Source organism: Canis lupus, chromosome 11, assembly GCF_011100685.1.
Source record: "Canis lupus familiaris isolate Mischka breed German Shepherd chromosome 11, alternate assembly UU_Cfam_GSD_1.0, whole genome shotgun sequence".
In the NCBI taxonomy this organism is placed as follows: Eukaryota; Metazoa; Chordata; class Mammalia; order Carnivora; family Canidae; genus Canis; species Canis lupus.
In genome coordinates, this window is record NC_049232.1 from 5827036 (window position 1) to 5842834 (window position 15799).

The 15799-nt window shown below is 34.5% G+C and overlaps 1 protein-coding gene and 1 pseudogene across 5 annotated transcripts in view; both read left to right on the forward strand.

Annotated features, from left to right (window-relative positions):
• AP3S1 (adaptor related protein complex 3 subunit sigma 1) overlaps nucleotides 1-15799 on the forward strand; it is a 68196-nt gene that overhangs the window by 13509 nt on the left and 38888 nt on the right. For all 5 annotated transcript variants that reach the window (XM_038551850.1, XM_038551848.1, XM_038551849.1 and 2 more), the window contains exons 2-3: nucleotides 11434-11525; nucleotides 14686-14797. In XM_038551850.1, the coding sequence (XP_038407778.1) occupies nucleotides 11434-11525; nucleotides 14686-14797 (204 nt within the window). The remainder of the gene's footprint in view (nucleotides 1-11433; nucleotides 11526-14685; nucleotides 14798-15799) is intronic.
• LOC106559450 lies at nucleotides 3094-3823 on the forward strand (annotated as a pseudogene).

Consider the following 15799-nt stretch of genomic DNA (forward strand, 5'->3'; position numbering starts at 1 on the left):
GTATCTCTCATGAATAAATAAATAAAATCTTAAAAAAAAAAAAGAATATTGAAGGCATTTCTCCGTTATCTTTTAGTTTCCAGTATTGCTATCAAAAAGCTTGAAGCAATTTTGAATACTTTTTCTTTGTGTATGATCTACTTTTACTGTCAAGAAAATATGTAGACTTGTTTTTTCTGCAATTTCTAAAGTGTCTCAGATCCTAGCTCTGAGGCTGTTTTTATCAGTTGTGCTGAGTACTTGATGAGCTCTTTTATTCTGGAAATTTTTTTTCTCTCTGCTTGAAAAATCATTCTGTTTTCTAGTTTCTTTTTTAATCTCTTTTTATGCAGCATTTCCTCTGGACTGTTCTGTTCTTCTTATTCTTTTTCTTCTGTTTTCTGTCATTTTGCCCTTTGGCTCTATTGTGTGGTTGATTTTTTTTCTCAACTTTATTTTCCAGTCTTTCCCCTGAATTAAAAAAAAATCTTAAATTTTTAATTTTCAAGAGCTCTGAAAATTTCTGCATGTTGTTATTTTATAGTATGCTCTTCTTGTTTCATGGTTGCAATTTCTTTATTATTTCTCTGATATTAATGATAAATATTCTACAGTTTCTCTGCCATGCTTGGTTTTCTCTGAGTTACTTTCACTCCATATTTTGTCTTTAGTTTTTATGTGAGAGCTGTCTTCAGATGTCCAGTAATCCTTGACTGACTGCTCCTGTCTAAGGGTTGTATTCTAAAAGCTAATTAGAAGCTCTGAATCGATGATCACCGGTTGCCTATATGAGCTGTACTTGATTGCTAGGCAGTTTAGCTGGTGTAAAAATGACAATTGCTGTTAACAATCCCCTAAATTTTAGTGGCTTACCACAATAAAAGTTTATTTTTCACATAGATTCCAATTTGGTGATCCTGATCAGCTAGAAACTTCTTCGTGGACATTTGTTGTTCCTGAGGAAAGGATCAAAAGAATTTCTGCATCTAGTTAACATGGGAAATTGTGCAGAAATTGTTATGGGTGAAGCTTGGATGGTATATTTTTCACAACCATCTCACCTGGGAGGGAAAAATCTATAATTTGTAGCATTTACTACATGGTGATAGTACACTCATAGTGGCCAGTTTTCAGGCTTTCAACATGGTTTCACAGAATGTTGAGTTGTGAAGAGATAAGCACATTTGTCTTTCAGTTGTAGCCTTTGAGGTATTCCACTGGCCAGAACAGGTTTGTGTGGGTCTATGTTAGTTAATTCAAGGAAGAATGAAAAATATTGTTGAATTGTGTGTCTGGGAAGTAAAGGAACTACTTTCTGGTGAACAGATAACAGATTCTGCCATTGTTGGAACTTTGAATGTCATTATCTTTAGACTAGGTAGAGATCCTAGAGAAGTTTGGCTCCTGCCTAGAAGGTGAAGAAGGCCTGGCTTAGGTATTCTGGGAACCGATTGAAAAAAGGGCTAGCGTCAGGCATGTGTACATTTTCCTAAACTCCCTGTTTTTGGTACAGTGTCTGTATTTGCTTTTTATTGGTGCTCTGACAAAAGACTTAGCCACAAACTTAGTGGCTTAAAATAGTACAAGCTTGTTATCATACAGTTCTGTGAGTTACAAGTCTGATATGGGATTTACTGGGCTAAAATCAAGTATCATCTCAAAACTATAGCCCTTTCTGAAGGCTCTTATGAGAGAATTCATTTCTTCGCCTTTTCCAGCTCCCAGAGGCCGCCCACATTCTTTGGCTCTTGGCCGTCTTCCTCCATCATCATAACCAACTGCATGGCATCTCTTTGACTCTTCTCACATCTTCCTCTGACCGCAGCCCAGGAAAGGCCCAAGCCTCATGATGAGATTAGGTCCAGTGGAATAATCTGGAATAATCTTCCCAACTCAAGGTCATTACTTGAATCACACCTGTAAAGTCCTCTTTGGCATGTAAGAGGGTATATTCATAGGATGCTGTCATTTTTGGCGAGCCATTATTTTACCCACCATGGTACCCCATGCTCTCCAAAGACCCTCTGTTTTATCTACTGCATGAAATATGTTTACAGACTTTTCTTGGGGATGGTAGAGGGAATTTAGTGGTCCTTCTACCTCTGAAACAGTCCTCCTTATTTTACACTCTTTGCATCTTCTCTTCCACAAGTACCTAAAAGCGGTAATTCTTGAGCCTTTGGCTATTTTGTGATACAAATTGGGTTAGTTCTTGGGTTTCCCTGTCACCAATTTGGATTAAGTTTTCTGAGATTACTTAATACTTGACCACTCATTCAGGCACTTACTAAATTTTGTTGCCCTGTCTTTCTTATTTTCCTTATCCTCGTGTTCCCTAAAAAAAAAAAAAAAAAAAAGGAAAAAAATCTTAATATTGTCTTAGCTGGGGTTTGAGAAGGCCACAAAAAAAATAGATGTTTTTGTGCATTTAATCTACTGTCTTAATTAGGACAGAGCTCATAGCTTTAACTACCACACCATAGCCCCTTAACTTTATTGTCCCCTTTTTTTCGAGTGTGTCATGTAACCCAGATGTTTGATAATATATATGGATATGGATCTCATCTTCTACATTCAATATTCATTTATTCAGTGTACTTATATTGATGACTCTATGCCAGCCACTCTGTTCAGCATTTCAGATTTAAAGAAGATTTGGAGAGGGTTGGAGTCTGATAGAATTCAGATATTTACAAAGGAAATTTGAGCACACTGTCAAAAGTATATGTTATGAATAGAAACAGTACCAAGGAAGCACAGAGGATCAAGGAACTCATTTTTCCTAGGAAAGTAAGAAAAGACTTGACAGAAACCATCATCTTTGATCTGAGTCTTAAAAGAGTATTGCTAGAGAATAGGGTGAGAAAGTAGGAAAATAAGAAGGGAGTGCATGGTAAGAAGTTCAGTGCAGTTGAAGCACATTGTGTAGGGGAAAAGAAATAGATGATGAAAGCCCAGAGGTAGATCAGGATTCAGTTTTGGAAAGTTTTGTTTATGGCCTGGTAGGGAGTTTGGATGTTAGGTCGGATGGAAACTAGAGGGCTTTAAGAAAGGAAGTAACAGGAGCAGTGTGAAGAAGAGGCGAGAACGACCCCTGGACTGGCCAAAGCCCGCATGCCACTGCATCCCCGCGTCCAGCGCTTACGTCCCGCTGCTGTCGCCACCACGCCCAAGAGAAAGGCTGAAGGGGATGCTAAAGGAGATAAAGCCAAGGTGAAGGATGAGCCATAGAGAAGATCTGCAAGGTTATCTGCTAAACCTGCTCCTTCAAAGCCAGAGCCCAAGCCTAAAAAGGCCCCTGCAAAGAAGGGAGAGAAGGTACCCAAAGGGGAAAAAGGGGAAAGCTGATGCTGGCAAGGATGGAAATATGCAGAAAATGGAGATGCCAAAACAGACCAGGCACAGAAAGCTGAAGGTGCTGTAGATGCCAAGTGAAGTGTGTGCATTTTTGATAACTGTGTACTTCTGATGACTGTACAGTTTGAAATACTATTTTTATCAAGTTTTATAAAAATGCAGAATTTTGTTTTACTTTTTTTTTTTTAAGCTATGTTGTTAGCACACAGAACACTTCATTGTTGTATTGGGGGAAGGGCATATATCACTAATAGAATATCTCCGAAGCTAGATTGATAACAAGAGGGAAAAACACCTTCCCCTTCTAGTTTTGAGAAACTTCCTCTTGGCTCCCAGAAGGAGGGATTCCTTGATGTTGACACACATGAGCCACCTTGGTGGTGTGGAAAAACTAAAATTCATTTTTTTATGTCCTCTTCTCCCTCTCTGCCTTCAACATAGACTTGACTCCCTTAAACCCAGAGACCTGTTGGAACCTGACCCCATGAAATGTCAGTATGACATTTGTCAGTATGACATGAAATGTCAGTATGACCCCAGTATGTCAGGCAATCTGGACTTTACAGTGTCACCACTGAGATGGTGTCCCTCAAAAGAGTTCCTTTTTTTAGCTTGTGGATCTTCAGATTGATAATTCTGCCATTTTCATTTCATTTCCTGAAAGTCAGGGTCAGCTTGTGAAAAGTTGTTAAACAACATGCTAAATGTGAACTGTCAACCCTCACTCTAAACTTTCCCTGTTCAGAGTATCACATGAAGACTTCATTGGGTTTTATAATGGCTTTCTGATTTTGGTAGTCCATTGAAGAAGGGAGTTTGAAAGTTGTTGTATACTGTTAACGATCGATCGTCTGCCCTGCCTGAAATACCATGATTGTTTATGAAAAGTATCTTTAATAAAGATGGATTCAGTTTAGCTTGGAAAAAAAAAGAAAGGAAGTAACAAATACTGTTATTTAGGAAGTAATTCTAGTGACATGGGTGGGATGATTTGGAGTGGAAAAACAGATGGCAGAGTATTTAGGTGGTTCTTAAATTATTCTGGGTTAGAATAGGAATCGGAGTTGAGATATTATCTTTGAATCCAAGTTTACTGTTGTTTCTTCAGTTGAATTAATAGGACTTAGTGACCCAATAGACATGGGAAGTGAAAGAAAAGGAATCATCAAGATTTTTGGCTTAAGAGATGGGGTAAATGGTAATGCCATTAATTGAGATTAGAAATATAGTAATGAAAATGGATTTTGTTAAGAGGTACATACTAATAGAATAAATACATCACAGAGATGGAAAGTACAGCCTATGGAACATGGTCAGTATCATTGTAATGATATTGAATGATGACAGATGGTGACTACACTTAATGTGCTGAGTGTTAAACAATGTATAGAATTGTCAAATCACTTTTTGTATACCTAAAACTAATATAAGATTGTTCAATTATACTTGAATTTAAAAAGGAGAGAAAACAAGTTTTAGAAGAAATGTGATGTTTTTAATTTTTAGTCTTTCACATGTAAGTTTTAATATCACCTTATGGAATATAACTGGAGATGTCTGTAAGCTGGAAATATCTGTCACCAACTCAGAAAAGAAGATAGGCTTCCTTTAAGCACTAGGGATATAGGAGAATGAACGATTAGGGAGATAACACGGTTGAAGCCACAAGAGGAAGTAAGGTAATCCAAGGGACACCTTTTAGCTCTAGATGAAGACTAGGAGGAGATGGAGATGATCAAGCAAACCTAACAAAGGAAGAGGGCAGCTTTTTTCTTCCTTCCTCTCTGCTTTGCTCATTTGAATATTTTAATGAAATATTGAATAAATGCAAAATAAATGTATGTATTGAATATCTGCAAGGTGTAGGAACTAATACTTGAATTGCTGTGTGTTCACTATCTCCTTTAAAAAAAAAATTACCAGTCTTTCTGAATGTCTCATATTCTGTTCTCTTTGTACCTGAGATAAGCACCATCTTGAATTTTTAAAAATCATTTTCATTTTTTTACCACATTTTTGTCCTCAAAAAAACAGTTTACTGTTTAGTTTCACATATATTTAAACTTTTAAAAAGTAGAATCGTAGTATTTATATTCTTCTGTGACTTGATTAAAAAAATTCAACATTTCTAAGCTCATTTCTAGTATTTATATAGTTACAGTCCTTTTTATTGCTTTGTAATATTCCGTGCAGGAATGAAACACAGTTTATTATACATTTTACATTGATGGACATTTTATATTGTGACTTTTTTGCTGTTACAAACAGTGCTGCTATAAGCATTCTTGCAAACATCTTTTTGAATTTCTTTAGGGTGTAATTAGGAGTTGAATACCTTTGTCCTTGGGTATGTTTCCGTTCAGCTTTTACTAGGTAATGCTGGTGTGTTTCCAGAAGTGGTTGTACCAATTTACAGTTCTTTTAGTATGGGTGCTTTGTTGCTTCATATTCTTGCCAGTACTTGATATCGTTAGACATATATCTTCGCTGGTAGTATGGGTACTTAATGTTGTCATTGTAATTTTTAACTAGTAGGGTTTTTTTTTTTTTTTCCTTTTTTCTTTTTCTTTTTCTCCTGTGTGAAGTTGAACCTCTTCCATAGTTTATTTACCATTCAAATTTCCTTTTCCTGATGATTTCCTAAGTTCTGTTTTGCCAGTCGTTTTTATATTGAGATGTTTATCTTTTTCTTACTGACGTCTAAGTGTTTTTTATATACACAGTATTATTCCTTTGTCAGTTTTTATGTATTGCAGCTATATTCTTTGCGTTCATAGCTTTCACTTCTTTCTCTGGTGTCTTTTGAGCATTAGAAATGCTTGCTTTTAATATGATCAAGTTTGCCAGTCTTTTTCTTTATGGTTAGCCTTATTTTGTGTCTTATTTAAAAGTCTAGCACTATTACAAGGTCATAAAGATACTTCCCTATTATATTTTTAAAGTTTTATAGTATAAGCATTGACATTCATTTTTAACCAACCTGGGAGTGATTTTTTAGTATAACATAAGAGATCTAAAACAGAAAGAAAACAACAATTTTTATTCTGGCACCATTCATGGAAATGTCCTTCCTTTCCCTTCTGTTCTACAAAGCCTACTGTATGTTTTAAAGTAAATTACCTTATATTTGTGTGGGTGTGTTTATGGTTCAGTTCCATTAGTCAGTTTCCCTATTTGTGCACCAGTATCACTTTTTGTATACCAGTATCGTGTTATCTTAATTACTGTGACTTTATAATAATTTTTACCTGCTCAGCATACCCTCTTACATTCTACTCAGGAGTGTCTTGTCATTCTTGTCTTCTGATTTAATATATATGTGTTGGAGACAGATTCAGGTTTTCAAGTTTATCTGTATTGGAATTTTTGAAAATATTTTTAAATATTTATTTATGAGAGAGAACAAGCAGGGGAGGTGACAGAGGGAGAGGGAGAAGCAGGCTCCCCACTGAGCAGGGAGCCTGATGCAGGGCTTAATTCCAGGACCCTGGGATCATGACCTGAGCTGAAGGCAGACTCTAACCCACTGAACCACCCAGGTGCCCCTCCATTGGGATTTTGATTAGAATTACTTTGATACTTTGGAGCACTTTAAGGAGATTGGTATCTTCATAATATTGAATTATTCAATCTAGTCACTATACATTTTTTCCATTTACTTAGCTCTTTAAGTTTTTTTGATAAAGTTTTATATTTTCTTCACAGAAGTCTTGCATGTTTTTGTTTCACTTATTCCTAGCACTGCTTGTTTTTTGAGAGTATTGTATGTGGTATCTTTTTAAAATTATGTCTTACACCTGACAGTTGGAGAAGTTTAGAACTGCAATGGAGTTTTTGTGCTGGCTCTATCTTGTTGTATTAATTTTAACACTTTTGTGTAAATTGTGTTAGATTTTCTACATGGAAAATCTTGTGGTCTGTGAATGACAGTTTTATTTCTTTGAAATTCTTTTATCTTTTATTTCTTTTTCTTGTTTTTCTTGTATTGATGACAGCTGATATGGCATTGAATAGGAAAACCATTACAGTTAACCTATCTTGTTTCTGATCTTAAAAAGAAGAAACTGTTTACATATTTTGTTTGTGAATATGTTTGCAAAAGATGTCTTTTGGGTAGTCTTAATTAGAGGAAGTTCTCTTTAATTTACCAAGAGTTTTTTTTTTCTTTTTATTCAAGAATTGTTTAATTTTATCGGATGCTTTTTTCTGCATCTTTTGAAATGATCTATTTTTTCTTTTTTCTTTTTTTAATTTTTTATTTATTTATGATAGAGAGAGACGGAGAGAGGCAGAGACATAGGCAGAGGGAGAAGCAGGCTCCATGTACCGGGAGCCCGACGTGGGATTCGATCCCGGGTCTCCAGGATCGCGCCCTGGGCCAAAGGCAGGCGCTAAACCACTGCGCCACCCAGGGATCCCTGAAATGATCTATTTTTTCTCCTTAAATCTATTAATGTAGAAAATTAAAATTACATCAGTCTGTTTTCTAATATTGAATCAACCTGACAGTACTAGGATAAACCCATTTGGGACATGATATATTAATTTTTTTATTTTAATTTTTGTATCTATGCTTTTTGGTGAGATTGGCCTGCAGTGTTCATTTCTCATATATTCCTTGTCTGATTTCGTGTCAATATTGGCCTCATAAAATAAATTGAAAATGTTAATTCTTTATATGTGCTTTGGAAGAGTTGTGTAAGATTGGAGTGGTCTCTTTCTTGAATCATTGGTTACACTTAGTGTTAAAGCCATCAGGGCTTGATTTATTTTTGGTGGAGAGATTTAAAATTACTGTTTATTCTCTTTATGGTAATAGGATTATTAAAGTTTTCCTCTTTCTCCTTAGGACCATTTTATTAAAAATTTTTTAAAGGAATTTTGCTACTTCATCTTAGATTTTTTTTAGCTTACTGGGTTATTATGTTTGTCATACTAATTTATTACCTATTAAATTTCTGCAGCATTTGTGACTAAGTCTCCTTTTGGATTGTTCGTTGGTTGCGTATAGAAATACAGCAGATTTTTGAATGTTAATTTTGTATTTTGAACTTTGGTAGATTTGTTTATTAGCTTTAACAGTTTTTTAATGGATTCTTTAGACTTTTTTGGATATATGATCCATCTGTCACAGAAGTCATCTGTGAATACAGGTGGTTTTACTTCTTTCCAATTTAAATGCCTGTTTGGGATTTTTAAAAAATATAGCTTTATTATTTTTTTATTTAAATTCAATTAGCCAACATATAGAACTTACTTAGTTTCAGATATAGAATTCAGTAATTCATCAGTTGCATGTAACATCCAGTGCTCATCACATCACCCCATCTTCCCACCCATCTCCCTTCCAGCAACTCTCAGTTTCTTTCCCATAGTTAAGAGTCTCTTATGGTTTGTTTCACTCTCTGATATCTTCCCATTCTGTTTTTCCTTCCCTTCCCCTATGATTCTATGCACTGTTTTTTATATTCCTCATATGAGTGAAACCATATGATGATTGATTTATTTCACTCAGCATAATACCCTCCAGTTCCCTCCATATGGATGTAAATGGTAAGATTTCATCCTTTCTGATGGGAGAGTAGTATTCCATTGCATATATGTACACCACATCATTTCCATTCAACCATTGATGGACATTTCAGCTTTTTACATAATTTGGCTGTCGTGGACATAGCTGCTATAAACATTGGGATGCAGGTGCCCCTTTGAATTACTACATTTATATCTTTGGGGTAAATACCTAGTAGTGCAATTGCTGGGCCATAAGGTAGCTCTATTTTTAGCTTCTTGAGGAACCTCCATACTGTTTTCTAAAGTGGCTGTACCACCTCTTTACCAGTTAGAATAGTTAAAATTAACAAGTCAGCAAACAACAAATGTTGGTGAGGATGTGAAGAAAGGGGAGCCCTCTTACACTGTTGGTGGGGATGCAAGCTGGTAAAAAACATCCTTTTAATTATTGATTTTTTTTAACCTAATTGCAATGTGCTTAGAGAATATGGTCTTTATGAAACCAGTACTTTGAAAATTGCTAATCATTCCCTGGATTTTCTATGTTTTATTTTCATTATATATATATTACTTAGTTTTGCATGTTTTTGAAATTTATGTTAGTGGAATGATTACATGTCATTTTGTTACTTGCTTTTCTCCCTCTGCTATAGACTGAGTTGTGTCTCCCCCTCCCCTGCCAAATTCATATGTTGAAGCCTAACCCACAATTTGATGGTATTTGTTTTGTATTGGGGCTTTGGAAGATACTTAGGTATAGATGAAGTTACTGAGGGTGGGGCCCTCATGATACTAGTGCCCTTCTAAGAAGAGACACCAGAGAGCTTGTTCTTGTTCTCTCTCCCTACCATGTGAGGACACTATGAGAAGAAACTGTCCTTAAGCCAGGAAGAGAGCACTCACCAGAGACCAACTATGCTGGCACTTAATTTTTAATTTTTAATTTTTTTTTAAATGCTGACACTTGGGATCTTGAATCTCTAGTTTCCAGAATCATGACAACATAAATTTCTGGTAGTTAAGCCATCTAGTCTATGGTATTTTGTTAGGATAGCCTGAGCTAAGATACCATCTCTTTTTCACATTAAGTTTTTGAGACTCCTTCATATTGATGGGTGTAATTTACTTCTTTAATTTTTACTTATGATATACCATTGTGTGAATGTACCATAATTTATCCATTTTATGATTGGTGGACTTTTGAGCAATTTCAGGTTTTTTTGTTGTTACAGTGCCTTGATGAACATTCTTCTACATGTCTCTGGTACACAGGTTAACAATTTATTATGTGTATGTAATTGCCAATGTTCTGTTATTTTTAATCTTCAAAAACCGTGGTTTCATGTCACTTAGTATAGTATATAGGAGTGGGAATGCTGGATTATAAAACCATTTACTGAAATGATTATATCATTTATCCTCATACTTGGTGGGATGAGTTTCTTTGGCTCCACATCTTTATCTGTGTTTGATATTGTCAGATTTTTACACTTTGCTAATGTGATGCATATGCAGTTATTTCATTGTTACTTTAATTTGTATTTCACTTAATTACCACTGAGGTTTAACATCTTTTCATTTTTTTTTTAGGGGAGGAGGGGCAGAGGGAGAGGGAGAGAGAGAATCTTAAGCAGGTTCCAGGCTCAGCACAGAAGCGGGGCTCCATTTCATGACCCTGAGATCATGACCTGAGCTGAAACTGAGAGTCAGACGCTTAACCAATTGAGCCACCTAGGTGTCTGCAGGTCTTTTCCATTTGTTTGTGAATAATCATATTTCCTTTCCTATGAAATTCCTATTTGTGATTTTACCCAGTTTTCTATTGCAGTGTTTGAGCAGATGTTTTTAATGGGATGTGAATTGCTTGGTGAATTTAATACTTTTTTTTTTAAGATTTTATTTATTCATGAGAGACACAGAGAGAGAGGTAGAGACATAGGAAGAGGTAGGAGAAGCAGGCTCCCTACAGAGAGCCCAGTGCGGAACTTGATCCCAGGACTCCGGGATCATGCCCTGAGCCAAAGGCAGACACTCAACCGCTAAGCCACCCAGGCATCCCAATTTAATACTTATTGAGCCAATTTTTGGTCTTAGGCTATGTTTATACAACTAATATGGATACACTCTTCTTAGTTTGCATTTAAACTTAATTGGAAGCTCTAAACTTCCTGTATTTTCCATCCAATAAAATATGGATTAGCTACATGAATTATTTATAACTTTACTTCTCTGTTTCAGCTTACTCATTTATAAAACAATGGCCTTTGACTAGTTAATATCTAGTGTCCCTTTTACTAGTGTCTTTTATTCATCTGTCTAATATTCTTCTTTTTGGTTTTGGAAACTTAGAAATGTTAGTTGTAGCTAGCTATAAAATGTTGGTTTAGTTTTGGCTTTGCTTTTTGTTTTTTCATCAAAAAATGATGGGTTTTGTTTCTGTGAGATGTGATATGTTAGCTCTTCACGGACCTCTCTCTTAGATTAATTTCCCTGACAGATATTACTGCCTTGTACTTTAAAATTCTTAAAATACTGTTAAACCTAGAAATTTAATTCTAACATATATAAATTATTCTTTCTCAGAGTGAAGATACACAGCAGCAAATCATCAGGGAGACATTCCATTTGGTATCTAAGAGAGATGAAAATGTTTGTAATTTCCTAGAAGGAGGATTGTAAGTAAAGCATTTCATGGACATTTCAAATCTTTGACTATATGATTAAAATATATACTGTTTAATTGGTTATGGTAAAAATTTCCTAATTTTGATGAATTTGAATTAGATTAATTATCATCTATGTGAGCTATAAATCTAACTTAAAGAAATTTTTAATATATATGGTCCTTTTTAAAAAAAATGTTACAGAAGCATTTTATATAGAGTTCATATGGCAAAAATGCAAACATTACAGAGATGTGTAAAATTAATTATAAACTCAGTCTCCCTCTCCTGACTTTTTACTTTCTTGTGTATCCTTCTAGAAAATTAATTTTTCATTGACTAACATATAAAAGTATAACCTTAAAAAATTACCTACAGGATCACACTAGGAATGCTGGTTTACATGTTGGTCATTTTCATGTAGTATCTTTTTTTTTTTCTTAAAGATTTTATTTATTTATTCATGCGATACACAGAGAGAGAGAGACAGGCAGAGGGAGAACAGGAACCCGATACGGGACTCCATCCCTGGACTGGGATCACGCCCTGAGCCGAAGGCAGATCCTCAACTGCTGAGCCACCCAGGTGTCCCTTTCATGTAATATTTTTAAAAAGTTTTGCATATAAACACATTTAGAATAACCTCTTCTTTTTCATGACTAGAGGTTATTGCTTGGGGTAAATGGACCCTGTTCATAAAAATTTAGATTACATTCTCTATTATTATAAATAAGAATGAAATTTGCTTTCTGATACATATCTGTGTGCATGTATATATATACAAATGTATATAGGCAATCTGTATATAGGTAGAATTCAGCTAATAGAATTTTCTATTTTTAGAATGAATAAATAAAAACTAGTTATAATTAGCTTGCCAATTATTTATATTTAAACTATTATAAAGCAATACTTTTAAATTAGAGAGTTCTATGAAAACAGTTTGCTCTCAAGTAGTTTTATAAGTGTTCCTACTCATGTTTATATAATCAATTTCTTAATAACATATTTCCTCATTGACGAGTCAAAAACTAAACTTTAAGCTCCATTATGAAAAATGACAGATTAGTCAGAGAGACCTACACCTTTCTGTATTTTAATATCTATGATAAATATTATGAAAAATAGTTTGGATAATAGAAAATTCATTCTTACTTGACCATAAATTACTGTTTATCATGTTGAAAGTTTACTTGCATTTCTTATAAGAAATATATCATGCTGCAATTAAATTTGCAAATACATACTTAGAATTTATAAATTTTGCTATTCACTCCAGACTGCCCAATTTAATATTTGAAACAGATATACCTGCTTTGTGTTTTTATTTTAATTATACTTTATTTCTATCACACTTGTGCAAGAATTGAGCTGCCTTTTCCATTATCACTTTTCTTTATTTTAATATTTTAATCTCTCTTAGGGAACTTGTCATCCAGCACAGTGGTATGTGGTAGTCATGCAAGAACCTGGCTCTTCCAACCAGGGTATTGTGGGAACTAGAAATTAGGGCTTAAATTTGTGATGATTACTTTCCAAGCTTAAAAAGAGTAGAGTAGAAAGCAAACATTGCATCAGAGATGAGGCTACACATCTGATTCAGTCCTAGTTTTGTGACTAACAAACTGGTATTCTTGGTCAGATCATTTAACTTCTTATACCTCAATTTTTCCCTCTGTAATACGAAATATTTAAAGTAAGAGGATTTCTAAAATAGTTTAAAGATAAAATTACATTTTTAAAGGCAAAGTATGTACTTATCATGTTATATATTAAAACTCTGCTTTCTTTTAATGGCATTGATAGTCTTTTTGAAACTTACAGTTTTCAATAGTTTGGTCTTCTCTTACAATAGAGCCAAACAAAAGTTTGAGATAATCACTAAATTGCTGATTCAGGATGAAGTGAATCCTGCTGTTAGTGCTCTTTTTTGTGGCTTTCCAGGAACAATTGCATTCATAGTCTGCAAAAATCATCTGGTATTCTTTAAATTGCACATACGTATTTTTAATTGAATATCTTTTCTAGAAATATGTCTAGCAAAGTAGTAACTTTTAATTCTCGTCAAAGATCCTGCCCACTTTTGCTATAGGAAGACATGACAGAAAGCTATTTCTCTGAACCTGTGAATTCAGTGTTACTTTTACTGAGTTAAAAAATAGATGCTATTTTTCTGTGTCTTGTTTGAGTCTTCACTTAGCTTTGATTACATTTGGCCTTGATTTTTCTATATTATGTGTTAAGGATGTTTTAAGAAGGTGAACTAATTACTGTAAATATAACTATGAAATAGCTAAACTAGAAAAATACGAGATGTTTGGAATGAGTCTGAAATTATTATTTTTAAAATGCTGAAATTCCAGTCAGTGTAAATAAAAATATTTGATGAAAAAGTTGAGTATTTATTATCTCAGTCTTTTATATTTATATTGCAAAATAAACTATTTTTGGAGGACATTTTGGTGGTAAATTTTTCTAAAACTTAAGAAATGTCATTTTTTTTTCCCTCCCCTGTTGGTAATCAGTCTTAAGTTGTATCACTTACTATGACCCATGGAGTTAAATCCAATAAGCACTTAAAATGCCCTGTGACCTGATTCCTGCCTACTTTTGTTTGTTTAGTAATCTTTTTTGTCCATGCACCCTCTCTCTCTTCCTTGAACATATATATTCTGTTCTTGATGACCTGGCCTTTTTATTAGTTGTCACCTTTTTATGAAATACTCTTCTGTGAATGTTTTCATGGCTAACTCCTTATCATTAGCTTTCAGCCTGAATGTCACTCTTAAGGATTCATCTTAGATAGTAGATCCATCATTAGGCATCATCCTATTTTGAATCTCTATGTAGTGCCTTCTACTCTGATCATTTTTTCTTATTTCTTTACTGTTCCTTACCCACTATCAGTACCTGGCAAATGATAGGTACTCAGTAGATAGTTTAATTAATGAATGAACTAAGATTAAGGACCAGCTCCTTTTACTTGTTATTTCTGAAGAAAACAACCATGTTAATTTGCTAAATCTCTGAGTTCACTTGAATGCTACACCTTTAAATTCTATGCCCAAACATCTTATAAAAAGGTTATACACAAATTGTCAGTTTGCTTGAGCTAACGAAAATTTGTTTCATTTTATTCCTATAACATTCCAATTTTTGTTTTGTCATTTAGGCTAATTGGAGGATCTGACAACAAACTGATTTATAGACATTATGCAACATTATATTTTGTCTTCTGTGTGGATTCTTCAGAAAGTGAACTTGGCATTTTAGATCTAATTCAAGTAAGTTAACACTATCTAAATAACACTTTTGGCATTTATATATTTTAGAACTTGTATGTTAAATAAATTTTCTAAAATGATGTTCTGTTTGGTAAGAAATAGTAGATAGTGGATGAGTAAAACAGGGATAAGGGATACTGAAACACGTTGGCAAATTTAATCTGATTAAGACTAATCACAGCTAAATTCATCATGTATTTTTTTCCTGTTCTTATGAGTCATGCAAGTCCAGGAGTCGTGGATCTTTTACCGTGTACATCCAGATCTGATTCCCAAACCCATCCCTCCCTGCCTCCCAAAAATCTTTCATAATGCTCCTGGAACTCAAGGTCAGTCATAACCAAATTCCTCTTTATCTTCAACCTCTTTGTTAATATTGCCTGCACTTTTTTGCTTTAAATTGAATCTTGCTTCCCTACTGACACTTTCTGTAACCATCTCAAGTAGTAGCAGTCCTCCTGCCTTCTTCATATTGCTTACCCTTGAGGTATTTTCTTTGCTTTTCAATGCTTTTTCCAGATCATTCTCTTTTAAAATGCCTCCAAACTTTATTTCTATACCACCTTCTAACCACCTGTTTTAGTCTCACATCCCCACCTTCTATTCATTGAGGATTTTATCAAAAACCTTCAAAGGTCTGAGGTTTACCCTACTTGCAAACTAACAATTTAACTACAGAGTGTCATGGATGCTGAGAAGACTCAAGACTTCTGGGCTGGAATCAAAGGACTTATTCTGAACAGTGCAAGCAATAGACACAATAACAGCATTTGCTTACTAACTGGTTCCCCAAGTCCCAATTTCCAAAGTCAACAAAGGGTGACTTTAAGAGGATCAGGTGATACCTGTACACATAGTGGATTGAGTTATAGGAGAGGACCTGGAATCTTTTATATTGGACACTAATCATGTCTGTCCATGTCCTGGAGGAAGAGCATATCTTCCATGGGTTTGGATAACCTACCCTTTGCTTTGGAGAGATACTCTATTTTCCAGGAGTGT